Raw genomic sequence first — 25036 nt, forward strand, 5'->3', positions numbered from 1 at the left:
TGTTTAGCATCGGTTAGCAAAAAAAGTACTCGATTAACAAACACAAAAAAATATGATTTGTCAAAAAAATACTCCAGTTATTCGATGATAACTTCAGTTTTTGGTTTGGAAACAACATTTTATCTATTAATAGTTTCAAAGCTTATCTCATTACCTTTCCAATGATGTATATTTGTCCTTATAAAACATTTAAAATGGCTAAGCTATGTTAAAATTAAACAATCAGCCTTTTTTACGAAAAACGCTAGTTTTTTACTCAATTTTTTTGATTTTCAGCTTGCGTATCTCCGTAATGAACAAACTTAGAGCTTTGAAAATCTAGATTTTTCTTAGTTAGAATGTTTACTTTCGAGAAAAAAATACCAAAAAATATTTGGAAAAGGTCACTTTTTTGAAACTTGGCCACCCAATGTACCATAGTGCAATTTATTTCTTATGGAGCGAACTGTCAAAAACTGCTCGACTGCCGCGGGTGCTCCATTGATAGAAAAATAATGGATTAAAATTTTAATTTTTAATTACTTCTGCGACATTAGGAATTTATGTTTGAACATGCTCTTAATGTTTTATTCGTTCGGAAAAATATTATTTTTCTTGAAAAAAGGATTCATTTTTAACCACATGATCATCCCTAATTCTGGCTCGATGCCGCCATCATGCAACCGCGTGCTGTCAACAAAACTACAACTGGATGGTGAGACGAAGTGAAGTGGGAGATGTTTTGACATTGTTATGCCCGCATCTGACCCGCCGCCTATTTCGACGGTCGTTGAGCCGACGGTCGTTTCCAACGACCGAGTCCAGTTATTGGTCCAGTTAGGAATTGATCGTACAATATTTCTCGAGAAATGCTCGGATTATGAAGCTTGATCTTGAGTCGGAGCCAAAATCAAATCTTATAACTTTCTTTTGTAATAAAAGGCAAAAAGGTTGATTTGTGGGAGAAAAACTGAGAAAAATATAACGATTCTTGGTTGTTTTAAAAATCAAACACTGCAATTCGAAATGTTTAAAAATACGAACATATTTTCCATCTTTTTATTTACAACTTTGTATACATAACATTCTTTGTCTTCTTCTAACGTGAACAGTAGCAACATTACATGTGTGTTTGTTTATATTACTTTATCATTTCTGTTTGCAGTTTTTTTTTCTTTTTAGTTTAAATATTGTGTGTTTTCAGAGGGACAAACCGAGCTGTGTGACATTCCATTCGTAGTAGTAGTTAGATACAGCTGTGTAGAACGATTAGTTTTGCTTAGTTACGGTTGGCGTTTTCGCTTTTTTTGTTTTATTTGCAAAAATTGTGAGTCAAAAGTTCAAAATTGTATTTTTAGAAAGTTTGTTTTTCAATGACCCTTGATGGTTCACGTGCGAAACAAGCTTTCTCCAGCCTTTTTATTTATTTTTATTTTTAGAACATGTGTCATGAACTTTTGAAGAACAATTTTATCTCAATTTGTTGTTTTTAATCAGTGCTTGTGTGTTTTACTAATGTTCGCAGGATTTTTTCCTTCTCAATTTCTCGTAATTAGCTTAATTTTCCGATGGAAACGATGATCCGTGGAAGAGTCGTCCAAAGTCCGCCAGTCTGCTGTTGATGGCGATTTGGTTTTCCTCCGGATCACGGCCCAAGCGCGGTGTGTAGACTTCGGTTCCTGTTTTTTTATGTTATTTTAAATAAAAGTAAAGAGTATTAGCATTTGGTATAAATAATCATTTAATTGTCACTCAGTTGCGTTAAAGAGATATATTTAGTTTCTCATAGAATTGATGAATACAATTGAACTCTTTTGTGCAACTAAGTGTTAGTTAGTGAAATCTTTCAGCATCCCTAAGCGGATGCTGTAAAATCTCAGGACAATCAGAATTTGACACCGGAATGTCATTCCCCAGGAAGAAAAAAAAAAGAAATCGTGCTTCTATCCCATGCACCAGTCGTAACCATCATCATCTAGTTATAAAAACACGAAGATTTGTTGTTGCAGATGTAAAAATAGAAAAAAAAGAAACAAACCATTTTAATTCCACCATTCAACATCGAACAAGTAATTCACCTGTGTTTACAATTGTTCACCTTTGATCTCGGCGTTTGCCACGTGGGCACGTTTACCCAGTCGCGGTCCGAACCACATGGCCGAGTTTGCGGCCCCGGAGTTGCCGCTGGCACGTTTCTGGAGGCCACTACCGGTGGAGGAGGAAGACGACCAGTACCGGTTCGGTCCGGCGCGGCCTACACGCGGGAACGCAACGAGCTTGCCCTGCCGCTTGGCCATCTCGAGGCCGGTTCGATATGGGTAGTCCTCTGTGGATTAACAGGGAGGTGGTTGTGGGTTTTGGTCGAAGGAGAACGAAAAAGTGTGTCAGTGATTAGTGGGATTGAGGTCCTTTTCGATGTTGGGACCTGATTAAATACAAATTGCTTCAGTTAAGAATCTTAAACAGTTATTTTCTGGAATATTGAATATTTCATTTATTTCATATAAGTAGATTCAGTATTCTTGTATCACAAATTTGGCTTAAAAAAAACCTAACAGACATTTAAACACATTTATTTCCGAAAAAGATCAGAGAAAACGTTTCAAAAACCACTGTAAACATAAAAATAATTAAAAAAATAGTAATTTTGATGCACATTTTTTCATATTTATTACATAAATGGTTGACCAAAACTAAACAATAGAATTGTTTACATTTACTGATAAAACCATGCATGTTTATTTAAAAAAAAATGTTCTTGATTTATTATTATAAAATATTATTTTCAACTGCAATCATGATGCTTCAGTTAAGTATACAGCAATTCCATTTGAAAAGAGCCTAAACCAAAAAAAAAAGTTCTCCGATCGGGCTCAAAATTTTTCTGGGGGTTCCTTGGCCAAAATAATTAGACCCGTATTTTTTTGTTTGGCCATTAGGGTGGCCTACATCGTGCTAGGGTGGTTCAAAAAATGGCAATTTTCGTCATTTTCGCAAAAACCACTTTTTCTAAAAATCATATCTCGCGCCATTTCATCCGATTTTAGCTGTCTTAGACGCAAAGAAAGGTGATGAGTTTGGCTATTTGGGAAAAATAGTAAAAGTTCCAAAATCTAGCTTAACTATTGAAAAGTCGTATGAAAACTTAAAATGGCGTTTTGACCGTGTCTGGACCAAAGAGCCTATGTCTGAAAATATTTTTATCGGATTCCTCGGAAAATTTCACATAACATATCAAAAAATTGGCGATGTCGAACCGTACGTTTCCGAGATATGATTTTTTGAAAAAAACTGCGTTTTTCGACGCGCCACGCGCAAAAACGGGAAAATGACGAAATCGGCAAAAAATCAACTTTTCCACTAAAACTGCGATAACTTTAAAATTTCAGCGATGACCTATAGATGTTATGGTACCAAAAGTTGCGTCTCTCAATTACGAAAATTTTGGTACCCAGACATGTATAGGTCATCGCTGAAATTTTAAAGTTATCGCAGTTTTAGTGGAAAAGTTGATTTTTGCCGATTTCGTCATTTTCCCGTTTTTGCGCGTGGCGCGTCGAAAACGCAGTTTTTTCAAAAATCATATCTCGGAAACGTACGGTTCGACATCGCCAATTTTGATATGTTATGTGAAATTTTCCGAGGAATCCGATAAAATATTTTCAGACATAGGCTCTTGGTCCAGACACGGTCAAAACGCCATTTTAAGTTTTCATACGACTTTTTCAATAGTTAAGCTAGATTTTTGGAACTTTACTATTTTTCCCAAATAGCCAAACTCATCACCTTTCTTTGCGTCTAAGACAGCTAAAATCGGATGAAATGGCGCGGAGATATGATTTTGAAAAAGTGGTTTTTGCGAAAATGACGAAAATTGCCATTTTTGAACCACCCTAGCACGATGTAGGCCACCCTAATGGCCAAACAAAAAAATACGGGTCTAATTATTTTGGCCAAGGAACCCCCAGAAAAATTTTGAGCCCGATCGGAGAACTTTTTTTTTGGTTTAGGCTCTTTTCAAATGGAATTGCTGTATAATTGACTATAGTTTTGATTGATTATATTTTTTACGGCTTCAGCATTTTTGGTACTTTTAACATGAAACAGCTATATTTATACTCACAATTGAAAAAAATATGCGTTTAGGTTGATAACAACAAGCATTTATTGTATGTTCAAGGAAAACTTTTGCTTAAATACACAGTGTTCATCATTTTTGAAGGTTTAATTAACAGGGGTCCACTTTTGGAAAATTTTGCATTTTCGTTGGACCCCCCCCATTTTTGCTCGAAAAAAAGCAGTTCTTCGCTTTATTTTAGTAAAGTTCCTTAAACTTCTATTATTTCGACTTGCTGAAGTTAAATAATCAGTCAAAAAATGATTGGATAGTTAATTCAATCATAAAATATAAAAGCAGTTTTGTTGTGAAAATGCTAGGGGCTATGGCTGATTTCAGATGTCGAACTCAAAACATTTATTTTGGTGAAAAGGACAATTCAATATCAGTCAACATTTATTTAAATGATGCGGAACATGCCAAATAAACAAGATTGTAGACAGCAACACGCTTGAAATTGTGATTTTATTGAATTTTTCATCAAAAACCCTTCAGAGGCATCACTATAGGAAAGGGGGTCAAATCCACTGTTGGAATATCCAATTACATCAAAATGGACAATATTAAAAATCATAGTTGATAGGAACTTCAAAAGTCTGTTGAGTTATAACAATTAAAGATTGTGAATTGACTATTTTGTCTTTATCAGCTTAAAATTGACTTTAGTTAAAAAACGTTACTTAATCCACCTAGGTGAATGGGGGCTTCCTCTTCTCGGTTCATTCACAAATTTATGAATTGAGAATGTACATGTATAATATACATTGAATATATATAGACGATTCGTTGATTGAGGTCTAAAATTCAACTAAATTACTAATATTATTGTTCACAATGATAAAGCTCGGTCCTAACCAGGTCCCAGTACCGAAAAGAACCTAATAAAAATAATGTTATGAAAAAAACAACATGATAAAGCTTAATTTTCTGGGTACCATGACACTTTATACGACCGCAAAGGATTTAAAACGGATTTTTAAAACAATTTAAAGTAATAACTTTGCGATCCTTTTTGATAGAAAGCATATTACTTTATAATGTATATAGTCTATAGGCTTACTAAATCGAATGCTATTCTATCCCAGTAAAAGTAAAATACGCCTACGGTCTGTCGACGAAAATCCATGTAAACAATGCACGCGAGCTGTCTAATGCTGTCACGGCGTAAAAACTAATGCAGTGCTCGAACGAGTCATAATGGAGCACCCGCCGTCGAGCAGTTTTTGACAGTTCGCTCCATAAGGAATACATTGTAGAAAAAAGCAAAAACTGCTCGAATGGAAATGCTCCATTTCCGTAAACTCTCTCCCTCTCTCGCATTCCGCTCTCACATTCCGTAGCTAAAGCGAAAATTTAAGAAAGGGTAAAAAGTGTATCGCTAACGGAGTCGATCGATGGCTCAAGGATAGGTATCTAAGAACACATAACATATTGTCATTTCCCGAGATGACTTGACTTGTCTTGGCTTGACTAAGACGTTTTTGAGGCTATTCTGGATTTGATTTGAGGTCGGGTGGAATCTTTGTATGCTGGACGCGATTGAGGTTTTGCAGCACGACTGTGTTTCAAATGTAGGTGGCGCCAAAATGAGGTTACTTGCCAAAAATCGTATTCCTTTCAGCTAGATTGAAGAACAAAATCGCTTATTTCTCATGATTCCCTGCATCAATCTTAATGAAACTGATTGCAAAAGACGAGAAAAATTTTTTGCTTTAAAATAATGAACATCAAATTTTGGGCGCGCAAAAAATTGTGACCTTTTTCTTTAAAAAACATGTTTTTGAACACGGAAAAATGAGTTTCCCTGTATATATCAAGGAAATAACCAGTTATATAGTTGATAACAGATGTGTTAACGTATATTCAACAATTTTTATTGATTTTTGACAGACTTTCTTGCCAAATAGTCCAGATTACTATCTTTTTCTAAATTTACAGTTTTCTCATAGAAAAATCAAACAAATATTGGAAAGTTATACACCAAATTGTTGGAAATAATTTTTCTCATCCGAATCCGGCATAAGTTTTAAAAAAATGTTGATTAGGAAGGAAAAAACACATTTTTTCTAAAAATCATAGGTTTACGCTATTTGTTCATAGGTGGCGACACGTGTCTTTTAGCTTTGCTGCAAATTCTCTATTTACAAAGGGAATTTTATTTCCTAAGATGACATTCGAAGCACGAAGAAAAATGCTTTCGAATGAAGTATAATAGTTCTGGGTTTTTTAGCCGGATGGGCGAACCAGCATGTGATAATGCATTGGTATCGTCAAAAATAGCAGTTTACCGCAGATATTAACGACTAAGCTTAATAATTCGTCGAGATATGTATCTCAGTGGATTGGGTTTTGAAAGAGCTTTCAAAATGTGCAACATGCCGACATTTTGGTTAATTTTGGCCTCGTTTTAGTCGATTTGAAGGCGGCTGAATGCAAACAGGTTTCTTAAAGTGGCTGTAACTTTGGCAAATTTCAATGGATTTTTGTCCCGTTTCAGCCAGGGATGGAGGACATTCCAGACTACCTAGTTATGCAAAAATGAAGCAATTTTGAAAAATTTTCATCGTTTTTTTGTTTTTTTTTGTTTTTCGGTTTTAGGTTTGCAAATCGTTTTTCGTAAATATCTTTTGACAGGAAAGGGCTACGGGGAAGATTTTCAATAGCGACTTATCGGAAGCTAAGAGGGATCGAATGCAACCGGAAGTGTCCAAATCCGTTCAGCCATTTCCGAGAAATCGAGGTGCAATTTTTTGGCCAATTTTCAAGTGATTTTATATGGCATTCCTCGGAGAGGAAGCCAAAAACGTTACTTTATCAACCTTTAGGTGGTTGGTGCCTTCCTCTCATTTATAGAGTGATTCCAACCACCCAAAGTGTCCACATGGCTTATGAAGCTCCCCTAACGTGATCGCAGCACTTATAAGAGGTCCTAATAAAAATAAGTGATGAGTGAATAAAACAGACTACCTACAGACTTTTTGTCAAGATTATACAGACACCGCCTTTGAGGGAAATGGCATCCCTCTTCACGGCTTTTTCATGGCGATCAGACCCGACCATTTGAGGTTATGTCAATTCAGACCATTTTTTAACTGCTTGTAATTTCAAATAGGTAAGTCAGTTCTTGAAAATTCTAAATCTACAAGAAAGGTCATTTCAGAACCTTTCTAAAAATACATAATATGGCAGGTTTTCATGCAAAACCACCCTTTTTTGCAAATTGTGAAATTTATATGCTGTAGTTTTTGAAGCATAACTTTTGATTTGATGTGCTTTACTAAATCTTTTAAATTTCAATAGGGACTTATGGGACCCCAAGACGAATCGAATGAGGCTAATACGGTAAAAATCGGCTCAACCAGTGACGAGATATTCCAGTGACATTGATTCGGTACACATGTCTACATACAGCCAGCTGGTGGTTCTGAGTCGATCTGTACAAATACATACATTCATTTTTAGGTCTAGGAAGTCTAACTAAAAAGTTCATTTTTCGAGTGATTTTATAGCCTTTCCTGAGTAAGGTGAGGAAGGCAAAAACGTCTAATTGAGCATTGATTAAAAAAAAAATCAACAAATATCGATTTAAAAAAATAAATTTTCGTTGTTAAACTGTGGGATGAAGAACTCCTCTTTAAAAATGAAATTAATTTAGAGATTCGACTTCTTCTATGTGACTTGGCAAATGTTTTGAAAAATGTATTTTTTCAGAGTCAACTTTGCCAAAGTGATATGAACAACATTCTTAATAGTCCTTGATTACATTTTCAAAATGTTTTTTTTTTTTTTTTTTTTTTTTCGATTTAAAGAGGTTTTATTTAACATAGTTCCGATAGTTTACAATTTGTTTTTTCTAGTTTCGGGATCCTGTGCTTTTTCGATGTTTATAATCGTCTTTATGTGTGGGGTTTGTTCAAATTTTAAAAGATGTTCAAAACATTTTTAAAGTACTTTGCAAAAACTGCTTTGTTATTCCATCGAGCGTCGCGTATTTCTTTTTTGAATTTCTCTAGGCAGCCCATGCCATCTAATCCGTAATTCATTAGATTAAATCTAATTGCTTCACAGACCAGCCACAGACCCGCATTCTTTTTGTAGCTTTTTGAATTAAACTGTAATGCTATCAATTCTTCAGGATCCCTGGTGTTTATTCTAATCCGAACGATTACAAGGTTTTTTATCCAGTTCCAAATCACAGTAGATTTATCGCATGATTTAATTCGATGAGTTATTGTGTCAAGATTACCACATAATATACAGTTTGGAGAATCTATTCCAGCTATTCCATGACGAAACATTTTACTTCTGGTTGGAATAAGTTCATTTAAAAGTGAGAAAAGGTATGTTTTTGTATCAGATGATATAAATTTTTATCAAGATTTTCAAAAATTAAGTCCCATTGAAGATTTTGCATTTCTGTTTGCATACGTGGCTTGATACTCATTTGATCAATAAAATAATTATAAAATAATTTACTCGTGTTCAGCACTGTTCGAGGTTTTAATTCAATAGCAAGATTAATCCATTCTCGCGCATTTCTCGTTATAGCACGGTTGTTACTTTGCGCAATCATAAACTCATCAACCGAGGAACCAGAATTCGTTTTGAAAAATAAGATATTTTTAATAAATAAACTTTTACATTTTGCTTCTACGTCTTCCAATGCAAGACCTCCTTTATAAATCGGAAGGTACAATTCATTCTTTGCAACGCTATAAAAGTAACCTTGCCAAAGAAACTTAAAACATATTCTTCTTATCTCAGCTATATGTTTGTTATTTGGCGGAAAAATTTGAGCGATGTACCATAGTTTAGAAAGGACGTATGTATTTAAAATAAATGCTTTTTGAAAAAGGTTTAATTTACGACGATGATGTAGTGAAATTGTATATTTAAGTTTGTTGATTAGGTCTTTATAATTTTCTGAAATTGTTGTGTCAAAATTACGATGGAATATTATGCCTAGAATTTTCAAATTATCAACTTCTTTTATCTGGTGTGGCCCTGAACTACAGTTGTTAAATCTCAGAAACTGAGATTTAACGGTGTTGATTTTGATTTTAGCATAAATGCTAAAGTAGTTAATCAGTTCTAGGGCCTTATCAAACTCATGATCGTTTCTAATGAGTAAGCTAATGTCATCTGCGTAAGCTATTACTCTTACAAAGCAATCGCCTATCAAACAACCTTTAACCGACTCAAAAAGCATACGAATCAAGGGTTCAATGTATAAACAGAAAAGAGCCATACTCAATGGGCATCCTTGCCGAACTGAGCATTCAATTTTGAAAGAATCTGTAAAAAAACCGTTGAATAAAACTTTAGACGTTGCATTTTGGTAGAGACGACTAATGCAGCGAATAAAACTATCAGGAAGTCCAAACTTTTTCAATATTTTCCACAGAACTTCATGATCCACGCTGTCAAAAGCTTTTTCCAGATCGATACTAAGTAAAAGATTTTAAAATGTTTGGTCTGTTTTGATTTGATCAATACATTTCGCAATGTTCTAAGAACGTTAACACAGGATGTCTCTGAGATACAAGCTGACTGTCCAGGGCCAATCAGTTTCTTCATCATGGGTTGTAATCTATTCCAAAGAATTTTAGTAAAGATTTTATAGTCAGTATTAAGCATGCTTATGGGTCTCCTATTGTTAAGGTCATGAGGATCACCTTTTTTAGGGATGAGTGAAATTATTCCGGCTGAGAAATGTCCTGGTGGGTATTCGTTATTTACAAGATAACCATTAAATAAGTTCAACAGGTCTGTATTTAAAACATCAAAGAAAGTCTTATAAAAATCATAGTTTAATCCATCGGGTCCTGGTGAAGAATTATTAGAAGCATTGAAAATAGCATCTTTAAGTTCTTGTAATTCTATTGGTTTGGAAAGGGCATCCCGTTCGGCATCGTTCAGCGTCTTTGTGATATGCTCCAAAATATCATCATTATCTGATCCACTTTCAGCTCGTTTACAAAAAATGTTCTTAAAATGGTCAAAGATCATTGATTTTAGTTCTGATGTTTTTGAAGTAACTTTGTTATTTATACGTAGACTGATAAGCTTTGATGGCGTTGAATTTTTTATTCTAGATGTTATTTGATAAATACTTAGTTTCTCATTTTCAATTAAATTACTAGTTCGAAAAGTATAGCGATAAAATTGTAATTTATTTTGCTCTATTTCCATTAATTTTGATTTAACAATTTTCATTTCAGAACAAACATTCTCTCCTTCTTTTTGCTTTTCAAAAAAGTTCATTGAGACAACGATAGTAAAAGCTTTTCTCTCGAATTGTTTGTTGATTACTTTCAAAGCTAATTTTTTTGAAGAAACTTTTTGATTTTGTTTTCATTACTTCATTCCACCAATAGCATAAGTTTATAAAAGAATTCCGATTTCTTAGTCCATTGTACATTGCCGTGAATTGCGTCAAAATATCATTGTCATTGAGAAAAAAAGGAATTTAGTTTCCAGAAACCACGACCTATAAAAATATTAGGAGCATTGTCTTTTAAATTGAGTTTAACAAGTACGCCATGGTGATCAGAAAAGCTTAATGGTAACGTTTTAATACAAGATATTTGATTAATAAATTCATTCGATGCATAAAATCTGTCTAAGCGTGATTTGGATGTACCTCTAATAAATGTAAAGTTAACTCGTGATTTCAATATGGTTTGTTCAACGTCTTTCAATTCTAGTCCAGAGATTAAATTTTGCAGTCCTTTGCAATAATTCTTAACTACTCCATTCATGTCTTCAGCCAAAAGTATACAATTAAAATCACCAACTTTGACATTTTCCTTGCCATGCGCAAGATGAATCAAAATGTCTTCATTAAATAACGTGTCTCTTTCCTTTTTCTGGTTGCTTCCACTATGTGCATAAATATTTATATAGTTAATAGAGTCAACGCAAACGGATGATATTCTTCCGTTTTCATTTAAAATTATATCAGAATATTGTAAGTTATTTCGTAAAAGAATTCCAGTTCCCTTATTATTAGCGCTAATATTTACAATTGCTGTATGCGAATTCAGGAATGCAAAATTTTCAAATGATAGTTCTTGAATAAAAATAATGTCTAAGTCGTTGTTCCATATAAAATCTTTAAGTAGTGATTTCTTCACATCGGAATTGATAGCATTTAGATTAGCGGTAGCAATATTACGAACTAGTGGCATAAGTGGCTATTGAAATTCGAAAAAGTTTGATAAAATTGAAAGCAAATCATCGGAACCGGATTGTACGCACAATATTTTGAACATCTTTACCTCCTCTTTGTTTTTTTACGTTTTTACCCACACACACACACATACATTCGTCTTCTCTTACACAGTTGCAGATCATACCAACTACCATTCTCCTCCTTTTTCGCACGAACTATCCTCCTTCTCCATCATCACTTAATCTACTTGCGTGGTCGACCCCTTCCCTTCCCCCCCTTTCCCCCTTTCCACCCTTCCCCTCTTTCCATTCTTCCCCCCGTTTCCCCCAGTACCTTCAGGCCGGATCAGGCTGCGAGAGCGAGAACGGTTCTCCAACTGCTCGAGTACGTTGCGTGAACTACTTCGGGGCTTACGATGCTTGTCGCCGCCGAGATCGGGCGATTCGTCAGCGCCGGATTCCTCCTCTCGCTCATCTTCATCGTCGTCGTCCATCTCGTTGTCGTCGTCTGCTTCTTCCGGCGTCGGCGAAATTCCGCGATCGGGATCGCGCGGTTGTATTGGTGGCTTGTTTTGTGGTGTCAGCGTGGTCATGTCGGTTGGTAGTGTGAGATCAGTTGCGTTGGCTGCGATCGCCCCTGCGACGATGGCACTGAACGATCCGGCTGGTGTCGAAGACTTCAAGCTCGCTATCTTCGGGCAGTTGACCTTGATGTGTCCTTCCAGTTTGCAATAGAAACATCTATTCTTCAAACCTTCATAGTACAAGCGTGCTTTGAAGTGACCGATGTAGAGGTTAGGCGGTATCTCCTTGGCGATCTCCATGTGGACGCCACGCACACCACTGTATACCGTGTAGCCGTATTCCGTTGGGTAGCGTTCCCGGACATGTTGCCGAATGGTTCCAAATTGGGACAGCACGGCCGAAATGTCTTTCTCTTCGATTTCTGGCGGCAAGTTAAAAATCCTCACGTACCTGAACAGCCGGCTGGCCACTTCCAGTTTCACCACGGCCACTTGGCCATCGCTATGCACGAAACGGTACTGCTCCTCTATTCTTCCGGTAAATTCCACGAAGGTCGGCTCATCCAAGAACTTTACGTAAAAACAGCGATCATTCTCGTCGCGGTAGATCGAGTGGACATCCGTGGCCGGAATCTTCAAAACGTTCGCTGTGAACCGTAGCACGTCCACGTGGGCAGGAACTTTCGCTGCGTTTCCGAAAACCATTTTCAGCGTATTCTTACGGGTTTTGTCCATCTTTGCTTTTCAGTAAATTCCTTTAGTTGAGGTTAAGGACACACGGCGTGTGCCGAACACAAAAGACTATTGTGTTGAAGAGTGCTCGTAGAAACGTGTGTTGTCGTATCAACGTCCGAGCGATAACTGAAATGTTCAACTCGCTTTGTACATTGTGAATTCATTAAATTGACTCTAGATTTTCGATCAAAATAAGTATGCATAGACTGTCGCTAGTATAGGATTTTGCATATGGATAAAAAAAATTAAATAAATAATTTAAGTTAAAAAGGAAAAACCGAAAAAAACACTGAAATTAATAAAACTAAATTCAGGAAAAAAAGTTAAGGTCGGTTGATGTGATTACTTAAAGGAACTACATTTGTATATCATAAAACATAAACTTTCAATAAAACTAAAAATCAATGTCAGTCATCCCACATATTCGGAACACCTACAAATTCGGAACACTTTTGTGATAATTTGTCAATAGCATGCCAAATGAATCTGGCGACTGGCGACCCTTCTATTTTTAGGACCTTTATTTGAACATTCTCTTGCTATTTCACTAGCAAAAGGAGTTCTTTTTGTATAAAAAACTGCATTTCGAGACTGTTTTGTTCAGAGCTGCACAACACTGCTTCCAAATTGCCTGTTCCATAATTGTGGGATGTTATTGTGGCTCCCACAATTGTGGAACACCTGAATTAAACAGAGATTTTCATCAAAAAAGTTATCAGGCCATTTATAAAACATTATTAAGCTTTAGTTTCATGGTTTCCAGTGTGTGAGTCATTATTTGGTAATAAATATGTACTCATGGAGAGAATCAAAGTTTGTTTACATCCGTAAGAAAAAAGTGTTCCGAATTTGTGGATTTCAAGGGTCAAAGTTTTTCTTCAAAAACTTGATATAAAAGTTAAAACTTGCAGTTGTTCGATACAGCATTCGAAAGATCGCAAGAAAAGCTTTCAAATGAAGGTAAAAGCGAATCATTAAGTTCGATAATTTATTTTCTATGATTTTTTGAACATTGACCGATCTGCAAACTGTTGCGAATATGAGGGATGGCTGTACTAAGTACTTTCCATACTCACCATAATCATCCGCCGTCAGCTGCTGCTGCTGTTGTTGCTGTTGCTCCACCAGATCGCCCCACTCGAGCAGATCCGCCGGATCGGATCGTCCTACCCGGGGGAAGGCAAACAGTCCCACGGTGGGTCCTCGCTTGTGCCGGGTGGATTCGCCCAGCATGCCACCGTCCTGACTTCCATCAGCTAGTTTGCGTGTTGGTGGCCGCGACAATTGAAAGAAAACAACAATAGCAACAGAAAAAATGCAGGATAGATTAAAATTATCGCGGGAAGTTGTTTTATCATTGACGGCTTGTTTTCAAAGTTAAAGCTTAAACTTTTACTTTTAAAGATTTAAAAATTAATTTTGATTGAGTTTTCAGAGTAAACCGAAAACACGAACATGCAAATGGATTGAGATTACCTTCAATTACCTTTACTGATAGTTTTTCTAAAAAAATGTGAATTTAATGAAAATGACGTCGTTACAACATAACAACAATAACCGCCATTTTTTCTGTGTGTTCTTCTAATTGTACTTGTTTGTCCTCGTTCGGCATTGTCATGCTGATCGTGTGCCTGCGGCTTACCAGAGAGCTCCTGGAGGCTTCAAGTGAGCTTTCATTAGAAAAAATCTTTATTTTTCAGCATTTCGTATTGTTTTTCCTTCTCCGTGCTCCATTTGCATTGGAGTTGCAGTCTCGTTCTCGGGCTCTCGCTCATAATGGGACTTTAATTATCCTCCCTCTCACAACTGGCAAGTGCCTTAAGCGATTTGAGTGAGATATGCTTTATGCTCTTTGATTGTGTAGGCATTATGATGTGATATTATGGTTTGCCACCCCGCAATGGCAATCTCAGTACCAGTCTCAGCCTCAGACACGAGGCTTATGACGGTGGTAATAATAGTCTTTGTTTTGCGGGGATGACAATATCCCGGAATAAGCTGCAGTTTGCAGAATGTGACTTGGTGATTCTATTTGAAGATGATGAGGTGGATAATTAGTGAAATCTTCTCCCCAGCTCGAGATTTAATCTCGTTTTGCCATTTTGAACTACATTAATGGCGAGATGATTTAATATCACCTTGATGTGATGAGGTCAGAGAGTAAACTAAATTCAAAATGAATCACATCTCAGTAACATCTTCTACTGACCTCTCGAGTAAGGGAAATAATAGTAAAAAAAAGTTTTAATTGTCTTATTTTAGAACCGACTCCAAAACAAACAATATGTGGCTGAAACCAGTTTTGAAATTTCCTTGGGAATGCTAAAAATACTCTCAGAACAACACCAGATAATGACATTCGATACCTTGTTTTGGTATTAGAAAATATAAGAATACAAAAAAAAGTGACATTGTTGAACCTTTGTAATGATTTGGAGTAGTTCTCCAGATGTTCGATAATTATTGTGCGATATTTTCATAAATTGACTATGACAAAAGAAGCAATTATTCATCATTTGTTTTCACATGAAGTTTGAGCTACCGTCAGTGGGGGTGACATTGGGTCTGGGGGGTGAGATTGGATCAAAGTGATTTTTTACGGATTTTACCATTTCTCAGGTTCTTCTCAATGAAAATGAATTCTGTTGAAAGGGTCGTGTAGGGGATATCTTAAGATGACTTCGCTGAAAAAATCTCGTTCCTAGAACAAATCCTGTTATTTTGGCAGCTGTCTAAAGTTGGGGTACGTTTTTGTCCAAAAATGACCTCTCGAAAAACCATTTTTCTAATATTTTTGTTAGAATTGCTCGAAAACTACCCAAATGCTTGAAAATCTCCACTTCAAACATTGTAGCGTGTCAATACGATTCCTTCGAAAAAGAAACACTGTTGGATGACTTGTTTTTACCATATCGTTGTATTTGAGCATCATTTTAGTTTCATTTGACCCAATGTCACCCCCTCTAAGGGGTGAGATTGGGTCAATTTCCAAACAATAAGCATTTAAGGTAGTGTTCATCAAAATCCACCATATTTTGGAAAAATGTTAGTAAACTATCTAAGAACAAATCTACGTTGAAAGATTTTCAATTTTATTTAAAGTTGTTTTTGTTATTAAGAAAATACGAGAGGTGTATCGTTTTTTGACCCATAGTCACCCCCTCTGAAGGTACACAAAATTTGTAAGTGAAAAGTAGGGGAAATATACACATTCCCAGCCTACTAAGCGGTCGTGTCTGAATAATGCTAGATAATTTTAGCGTTTCTTGAAATTTACTGAAACCAAGTACCGTAAAACGGGGTGACTTTGATAGGTTTGTGATTTTTCCTCATAATTGAGAGTACAATTAAAATACGTACGGAATGGTTAAGAATCATACTGACTGTGGTAGAGAAGTGTTCAAAGTACCTCAAAAAGAACTTTTCATAAAATTTTGAAAAGTTTAAAAAGTTAGTTAACTATAGCTAACAAAATGTTGATGAAAGTCATTATTTTTAACTTCTGAAAGTGTCATGATTTTCTCAATGAACATGATTTTGAATCGGATAACGGAATGCATTTTCGGATTCTTTTGGCAATTTTCCCCTGGGAGAAGGTTAAATAATTTTGTAAATAATAAATAATATGTATTTTTGAAACACAACAAAAAAATCTCCAAATTTATAGGCAATTTCAGTTAAACAAATTTCATGCAAAATGTGAAAACTTGTGATTCGGCTTCGAATTCACTAAAAAATGCAGTTTAAATCGATAGTTTTATAAACAAAACTAGTTTTAACAAATTTCAGGCAAAATTCCGACTTTTTTACAATTTTACCTAAAATTTATATGTATTTTGTTAAAGAGCTTAAAAACTTAGTTAACTAAATGTAAACATTGATTTTTTTCTTAAAAGCTATATCAGCTACTTTAGTGATGGTACATTTGACGTACAAATAAAGTTTGATCATCTTAAATATGATTTTAATAAGAAAACCTATGACTATCAAATTCCCCCCGGGATTTAAACTAAGATTTTTTTACGTAATTATCTTTCAAAACACAATTGAATTTTTTTTCCAAAATAGTGCATGGACTTGGTGTGGCGTTCCCCAGTACATGTTTTAAACATAATAATCTTGAGAAAAACCTTTCCCGTTGGAAAATATTCCAAAAACAAATTAAAATCCTATCAATGTCACCCCGGTTTACGGTACACCAACCAGTAGAGCAGCTTTTTGTGAACATTTATGTTCAATTTGACATGTACTGAAACTTATTCGTAAGGAATAAGTATTTTACAAAAATATTTCCCAATTGTATTCTGGTCTCTCGAGAATGCACTGAGTCCACACAATTTCTATTATCAGCTGACCTTTCTATTCTTTCAGCACTCTTTTGAGTCTTCCTAGTGCTGCCATTTGTGACGAGATTTTAATACTACTCTCTCAAAAAGTGGCATTTATAGGGAAAGTTTCTTGTCATCACTGGCACACTCTCACACGCGCTGTTGGTGGTGTTGGTGGCCTTTGTTCACTTCTCGCTCGGGTTTCGTCAGCATTCGACGAGAATAGGTAAAACGTCAAGTGACTGAGGACGTTTGTGCTTTTGATAGCGCTTGCTAATTAATTACACGTTTCGGGATTATTTTTCAAGTGAGTGGCTAAACCATGTTCAAAAGTACACGTTGGCGATAGTTGGAAGCAATTTCATATCTTAAGCGCTGTGAAAACGTTAGCGCAAGTGAAAAGATAGTGATGGCGACTTTCGTTGCAATCAAAGTGATGAGAAATGGTGTCTCAAAATAGAAATATGGATTTGAAGTGCATTTAATTTGACCTTGTTGGCCATTTAATGGCATAAATGTGTGTGCTTACTAGAGTGTAAAAAATGACTTTTTGGCGGGCATTCAAACTCATCAGTGGCCAAAATGCATCAAAAAGTGACATTTTTGAAAAAAAAATCTTTTGTTTACTGGTTAAATCCCATTTAATATTCAAGTGCAAAGCGCGAGCTCCTGTTACGTCCAATCAAGCTCATATTTTGGAGTTGGGCTTCGTATGTCCTACGGAACAAACCCTTGAATGCCCGCCAAAAAGTAATTTTTATTTCATCTTAGTGCTTACTCGAGGTGGACCTGTATAAGTTTATTGCCTAAAAAGTCGATTATTGCGAATTTTCGATTAAGTACATCGTGTTAGGGTTATTATCACTTGTTGGTTATAATTTTAGGAAATTACAAAACATATCAAAAATCATAAGGCCGTTACAAATATTTTTCACAGCTTATGTCACCCGCAGTGGGCAAAATCGGACTAAATTAAACACGCCTGGTTCCCTGGTATCAGAACTAGTGTCTCTTATGTAAAAAAATCCAGGGAATCGATTAGTCATGTTTTCATCCACCGCACAAAACGGAAATGAGTCCATTTTTCCCCAATTTTCCATTTTAAAACAGGTTTTCTTAAAAATCGCTCTGTATTTTGAGCGGAGACTTCATGCGGCCATCCAAAATGCCCTTAACTTGTGTGAAAATGTCCCATAAATCCAGTAAAAATAACCACTTGCACCGCAAAAATCATCTAGAATCCATTTAATTCTAATTCCACTAGAAAAGCATGATTGGCCGTTTTCTAATGTTTGGTTAGATTTAAAAAATCTGAAAATATTTCCATCGTGAACATAAGACAAATTACACAAGAATAATTATTAGAACTTGATAGTTTGACACAGTTAGTTTCTGCCTAACAAAGAGTTGAAATCGATAAAAATGCGTTTTGTAAATGTCTTTTTTAAGTTAGCCTTTAATTGTCAAGGTCTTCTGTAATTACTCCTAAATAACCAGGTCCTTATCGGTACCAAATAAAAAATAATTTTATGAAAAAATAGCATATAATTGTCAACTGACGATATTTCGAAAATAATTGGTTTGATTTTGATTTAAATTTTTGTTAAATATTATTTTGTGTTCAATAAACATAATTCCACAATATGAAAATCTTTTCAAAAATATGAATTGAAAGTCGAATATATCGAACAAAGTTTAATGTGCTGATATGATTTCCAACATTGCTATTTCGTCGCTGTATGCTATCTTGTGACACGTCTGCTGTAAAAAAAATGACGTGTCACAAGATAGCACACAAGCGACGATTTCTTAATCATTGGCAAAAGTCACATATCTAAATGTTTCTGATTTGTTCCAAACTTGATTTGCATTTATCGCAATTTAATTTTGAAAAGTATAGAATGGAACTGAACTGAACAAGAAGTTTGATACTATTAAATTTTAATGGTTACGTAATATTGTTACCCTTTTTGAAAAAAAAAAACAAATAGATTTTAATAATTTGAAGTTTTAAATCTGTTGTTCTGTTGAAATAAATCTAAATAATAAATTAACCAGCTTATAATTTTCAAAGATTTGTAATCAGTATTAAGAAAAAATCTAGGTTGAAAGATTTGCTTTGGATTTAAGATAAATAATCTAATATCCGTATGCTAAAACTCTAAAAAAAATTAAATTATTCGCTCAACAGCATTGCCTTGGCGTTCTCGATTGCGAGATTCCTATTCGAAACTAGGTGTCCGAAGGCTTGTTTGTTGAGGCAATTGCAAACCTCTTTTAACACCTTAGCTTCCATCCACCCCGTGATTCAAACTGACGACCTTTGGATTGTTAGTCCAACTGCCTACCAGCGACTCCACCGAGACAGGACCCAGGGAGACGACTCCTACACCTGGATTGAGCTGACGACCTAACCCTCTAGGTTAGACCGAAAAATGCCACCGGGAGCTTCTGGGATCGAACCCAGGTCGACTGGGTGAAGGCAATCACGCTTACCCCTACACCACGGGTCCCTAGTAAAAAATATACTTCCATACGGATACACTTCGTTTCAGTTTTATAAGCTTTTTAATATGCATATTTATTTATTTTTTCCTAAATGTTGTCACATCACTTTCTTGGGAATTATGATAGCAGTTATTGGCAAATTTCAATTCACTAAAATATTTTGCATTTTTTTTTCAACCATTTGCTATTATTAGTGGTGTTATTTTAATGCAGAGACACTTGCTGAAATACTTCAAACCTGTCATTGTTATCCGAGCATTCGTTGGTGAAGGTTGTCTGAATCAACATGACTCGTCGCGTCCCGGCGCAAAACGCCGGCAATATTGCCCTACCTGCGGCTCAAGCAGGCAAAAAGTGGGAATTTCCAAAGGAAGGTTGAGGCCTCAACTGATGGCCAAAAACCGGGGATTTCAAAAGGAAGGTGCTTTTGGAAGTGACATCGAACAGCAAAAAGACGAAAAAGAGCGACGGTACTGTACCGATGGATGAGGAGGAGGAGAACTCTTCATCGCACGAGGAGCAGCTTTTGAAGAACAACAAGTTTGCTGGACTGCCTGACGAGGACCAGGTAGCGGAAGCAAAGGAGAATGAAGTGAAACAGCGAAAGGAGAAACTGCCTCCTTTTTATGTGCGGCAATCAGCAGCAACGATCGACTTTCGTGCGGGGCTGGTTGAACTCATCAAGTCTGGGAAAGTCCTAGGCAACATTCGTCTGTGTCAGGACGGATTTAAGGTGCTGGTGCAATCCAGGCAGCACTATCAACTGGTCAAGGATTACTTGACCGAAAACGAGGCGGAGTACTTTACCCATGATGTCGTCATGGATAAGCCGTACAAAATCGTCGTCAGAGGTCTGTACGACATGCCAGTGGAGGAATTAGCTGCCGAGCTAAAAGTTTTGAAACTGGATGTGTTGGCCGTGCACAAAATGAGCCGACGCAACAAAGACATCAAGTACCGTGACCAGCTCTACCTGCTGCATTTGGCTAAGGGATCGACGACGCTTCCTGAGCTGAAGGCAATTCGAGCGGTTTTCAACATTATCGTGTCGTGGGAGCGATACCGACCAGTGCATCGTGACGTCACACAATGCTTCAACTGCCTGGGTTTCGGGCACGGAGGTAAGAACTGCCACCTGAAGCGTCGTTGCGCCAAATGTGGTACCGATGCGCACATCACATCCCAGTGCATCCAAGATTCGCTGGTGAAGTGCCTCAACTGCAACGGTGAGCACTCGTCAACCGACCGAAAGTGCCCCAAGAGAGCTGAGTTCGTGAAAATTCGGCAGCAAGCATCGACGAAGAATCAGCCTCAGCGTCGTAGAACTCCTCCAGCCCTGGTGGAGCAAAATTTTCCACCTCTTCAACCGCGACGCCAGGTCCCGAACTTGGCACCGTTGCCGTTGGATCCCAGGAAGAGAGCTGAGATGAATCATCCACGGCCGGGTTCCAGCCAGGAGCCGAGACCGCCACCACCGGGCTTCAGCCAGGAGCCAAGACCAACCCAAGAACCAGCAGTTGAGGAAAATGGTAATGATCTTTACACCTCAACCGAACTCCTCAATATTTTCAAACAGATGTCCGCTGCACTGCGTGGATGCAAAACCAAGACCCAGCAGATTGAAGTGCTGACCTCGTTCGTCATCCAGTATGGATCGTAGGTCCCTCAAGCTGCTGAATTGGAACGCTTGCTCCATTAGGAGGAAGAACTTAGAGCTGGTGGATTTTCTTCGCGAGAAGGAGATCGACGTAGCTGCCATCACGGAAACTCATCTGAAGCCCGGTGAAAAAGTTTATCTGCAAAACTACAAGATCGCGACGCAGCTCGATAGGACCACCTCTGGAGGAGGAGGTGTGCTTGTCGCTGTTCATCGTGATCTCAAGCCACGCCGGCTGCCACACTTTAAGCTGGACATCATCGAGGCCGTTGGGGTGGAAATTCCCACTTCTGTTGGCCCAGTACTCTTCATTGCTGCATACTGCCCACGTCAGGTGAATTCCAGAGATGGTTCAGCAGCAAAACTGAAGAGCGATATCCAGAAGCTGACACGGCGGAGCGCAAAGTACATCATCGCTGGTGACCTCAACGCGAAGCATGAAGTTTGGGGCAACAGCAGGAGGAATCGGAACGGAGTGATTCTGCACAACGATCTGCAAAACGGATACTACAACGTTGTGAGTCCGGATCGTCCAACGAGGGTGGCTCGGTCTGGGAATCACTCAATCATCGACTTCTTCATTACCAATATGGCTGAGAACGTGGCTCATCCTGAGGTGTTTGAAGAGTTGAGTTCTGATCACTATCCGGTGGTTGTGGAGGTTGGAGCTTCCGTTACTCCGCAGCGGCAACCAACCCGGAAAGATTACCACAACGTTGACTGGCAGCAGTTTCAGCAAGTGGTCGACAGCAACATCGACTATGATCAACACCCGGAAACTTCTGCCGATATTGATCGTTCGCTGGAGGTGATCCAGCAGGCTATCAACCAAGCAGAGGCTGCCAACGTTCGGGAGGTTCCTGTTAATTTTAAGGTAACTGATATTGACGTAGATACTAAACACTTGATTAGACTTAGGAATGTTTATAGGAGACAATATCAACGGACTGGGGACTATGACAAAAGATTTCAGTGAACAATTTGAACAAAATCATACAAGACCGACTTGACAATATCAGAAATCAAGAATTTTCAAAACATGTAAGCCAGCTTGGGAATTATTCAAAACCATTTTGGAAACTTTCAAAAGTTCTTAAAAACAAACCAAAGCCTATTCCTCCTCTTATTGTTGAGGATTCTCCTTTGATTACATCCGAGGAAAAGGCAAATGCACTTGGGCTTCATTTTGTTAGTTCACATAATCTTGGCGCTTCCATGACCAGCCGTAAAGAAACATCAGTTGCCAATAGTATTTCAACAATCAATGACTCTACCTTTGAATTTCCTGCAGATTCCCATGTTTCTGGTGAGGAAGTCAAAGTTGCAGTTAAACAAATGAAAAATATGAAAGCTCCAGGCTTTGATAACATTTTAATCTAGTGTTGAAAAAACAGAGTGATCAGTTCTTTCAACATCTAGCCAATATTTTCAATAAATGTTTGCAACTTGGTTACTTCCCACCAATTGGAAACTGGGCAAAGTCATACCAATTTTGAAGCCTCAAAAGATCCAACATCGCCAACAAGTTATCGTCCCATTAGTCTTTTGAGTAGTCTGTCCAAACTCTTTGAGAAGGTCATCTATTCAAGGCTTTTGGATTTTACCAACGATAATAATATAATTTTGAATGAGCAGTTTGGCTTCCGAAAGGGACATAATACTGCTCATCAGCTTACGAGAGTAACTAAAATCATCAAGCAGAACAAGCTTGAGTCTAAATCAACTGCTATGGCTTTGTTGGATGTTGAGAAGGCTTTTGACAATGTTTGGCATGATGGTTTGATACATAAACTGTATTTATACGGTTTTCCAATGTATCTTATCAAAATTATCCAGCACTATCTTTCGGAGAGATCGTTCAAGGTTTTTCTGAATGGGATTGCTTCTGGATTATTCAACATTGATGCTGGGGTTCCCCAAGGAAGTATTCTTGGCCCACTTCTGTACAATATTTTTACATCTGATTTGCCTACTCTTCCTGGTAATGGTGTGTTGTCACTTTTGCTGATGACACTGCCGTTATTTATAAGGGTAAAATAACCAGATATTTAGTTGGCCGTCTTCAGAAGGGTCTTGACGTTCTTTCCGAATACTTTGGCGACTGGAAAATTCGCATAAATGCAGCCAAAACTCAAACCATCATTTTTCCACTTTCCAAATCGGCCAGATTTGTCCCAAAGGATGATGTTTTGATTAAAATGAATGATGTTTCGATACCCTGGTCAAAGGAAGTTGTCTATTTAGGTCTCATACTTGACTCGAAACTATTGTTTCGGCAGCATGTAGATAAAATATTGAACAAGTGCAGCATTCTCATCAGGTGTTTGTATCCTTTAATTAACAGAAAATCAAAGCTATCTTTGAAAAATAAGTTAGCAGTTTACAAACAAATAATTTACCCCGTTATTGAGTATGCAGTACCTGTTTGGGAGTGTTGCGCTAGAACTCATAAATTGAAGCTCCAGCGTGTCCAAAACAAGGTACTCAAAATGGTTTTGAATGTTCCTGGCTGGACAAGATCAAGTGAGGTTCATGAATTAGCAGAAGTAAAATGTTGGATCAGAAGATTCAAGAAAAATGTTTGAAATTCAGGGAAAAATGTGCTATATCTGAATACCCCTTGATTCAAGGATTGGTTTAGTTTATGGTAAGATTAAGTTAGTTTTAGGTTAGGTTATGTTTTCTTAACATTTTTTTCCTCATTGTACCTAGTGTTACAAAAATGATAAAACATATACTTTCCAAGTTATAAAAATGAACAGTGTTTAAATCACGAAAAGCAAACTAAAGCTGAAGAGCCACAGCTGACCACTTATTATGTAAACCAAATGTAATTATTATAAGATTGATTCAATAAAGTATATTTAATTCAAAAAAAAAAAAAAAAAACTTCAAACCTGTTCTACTCTTTGTTTGTAGATATTTTTAGGGTATTTCATGTTCAACTTCCGGAATATTTAATAGTTTTGATTTGTTTTGAAACCACTCTAAAAATTATAATTATCCATTTTTGAATTGCATTAATCGATCCTAGCTTAAAAATGTGTTTGATGTTCTATAACAGCACGCAAACGTGTAACTTTTCAACTTCTGCACACACAGTTTCCAATTCCAGAACCTTACCCTCGGCCCGGCAGAATCTGGCCGTGGACAGAACGATCAGCACCAACGAAACGTAAACCAGCATCTTCAGCTGTGCAACGGGAAGCATTCTGGTTCTGACGATTTAGTCCTCTTTGTCGAAATCGATAAAACTGGTAAAGTCACAAACTTTGTCACTAAACTACAGCAAAATTAGCACTTCACTGAAAAGCCTGTTGAGTTCACGTGTTAAGGTTAAGGTGAGTTCCCCGTAGACCTGCAGATTGGCGAATGATGCCTTATCGTAAGATCTTGGCACCTTTATATACTAGGTTGCACTGGACCTACTAGCCAGGCATCGGGAAAAAAGCAACAGGCAACTGGCGCATGTCCGCTAGAGGGCGTTACAACCGTACCGAGCAACAGGACTAGAAGGTGGTGGGTGGTCGAAAGGACATCTCACAGGACGGAATGAGGGTGGTTTCGGAGGGGGCTTGGTGAAAAATCACGGTAACAGCAACGAGCAAACAGGTGAGGTGTTGTTGGCTGGTGTGGCCCCTGATGATGCTAATAAAGATGGGCTCTAAACTCCTCACTGGCCCGGTGTTGTTTCGGCAGTCGAGTCACAGGGATTGTGGTGAATTGTTTTGGTGGGGAAAAAAGGGAAAAGGAAAAAAAACGGGATGATGATATTGTGATTAAAAAAAAGCATATTTCACTGAAGGAAAAAGTAGATTATTTGACTAATAAATTCAAATGCTATTTGCTATTAAATTAAATTGAGATTTTTTAATGTTATCGCTCCACGAGGTCGACATTTTTGCTTTATCACACATTGATAAAAAAAAGAAAAAATTAAAACAAAATGGAATAAGGTGAAAGTGGTTTAATTTTAAAAAAATATTAAATTCAATTCTATGTATAAAAATATACT

The 25036-nt window shown here is 37.1% G+C and overlaps 1 protein-coding gene across 2 annotated transcripts; it reads right to left on the minus strand.

Annotated features, from left to right (window-relative positions):
• Positions 1–1006: 1006 nt before the first annotated feature.
• On the minus strand, positions 1007–24413 carry LOC119765345 (cardio acceleratory peptide 2b). Of its 2 annotated transcripts, none has more exons than XM_038249059.1 (4): positions 24145–24413; positions 13605–13784; positions 2078–2305; positions 1007–1658 (listed from the first exon to the last, which is right to left on the minus strand). In XM_038249059.1, the coding sequence occupies exons 1-4, from the start codon at positions 24230–24232 to the stop codon at positions 1537–1539; spliced, it is 618 nt and encodes a 205-aa protein (XP_038104987.1). In that variant the 5' UTR covers positions 24233–24413; the 3' UTR covers positions 1007–1536. The 2 variants fall into 2 exon arrangements, with proteins under 2 accessions (XP_038104987.1, XP_038104988.1); XM_038249060.1 differs by having other exon boundaries at positions 1525–1658; positions 2058–2305; positions 24145–24412.
• Positions 24414–25036: the final 623 nt, after the last annotated feature.

The sequence above is a fragment of the Culex quinquefasciatus genome, chromosome 1, assembly GCF_015732765.1.
Source record: "Culex quinquefasciatus strain JHB chromosome 1, VPISU_Cqui_1.0_pri_paternal, whole genome shotgun sequence".
Taxonomy (NCBI): Eukaryota; Metazoa; Arthropoda; class Insecta; order Diptera; family Culicidae; genus Culex; species Culex quinquefasciatus.

What these genes read in the sequence shown, in the direction of transcription:
- LOC119765345 (XM_038249059.1), bottom strand. Translation starts at nt 24,232, where the DNA reads ATGCTTCCCGTTGCACAGCTGAAGATGCTGGTTTACGTTTCGTTGGTG. An exon ending in CAGATTCTGCCGGGCCGAGG is followed by an intron (nt 13,785 to 24,144) that starts GTAAGGTTCTGG and finishes CACGCAAACTAG; the next exon opens with CTGATGGAAGTCAGGACGGT. An exon ending in GCTGACGGCGGATGATTATG is followed by an intron (nt 2,306 to 13,604) that starts GTGAGTATGGAA and finishes GTTAATCCACAG; the next exon opens with AGGACTACCCATATCGAACC.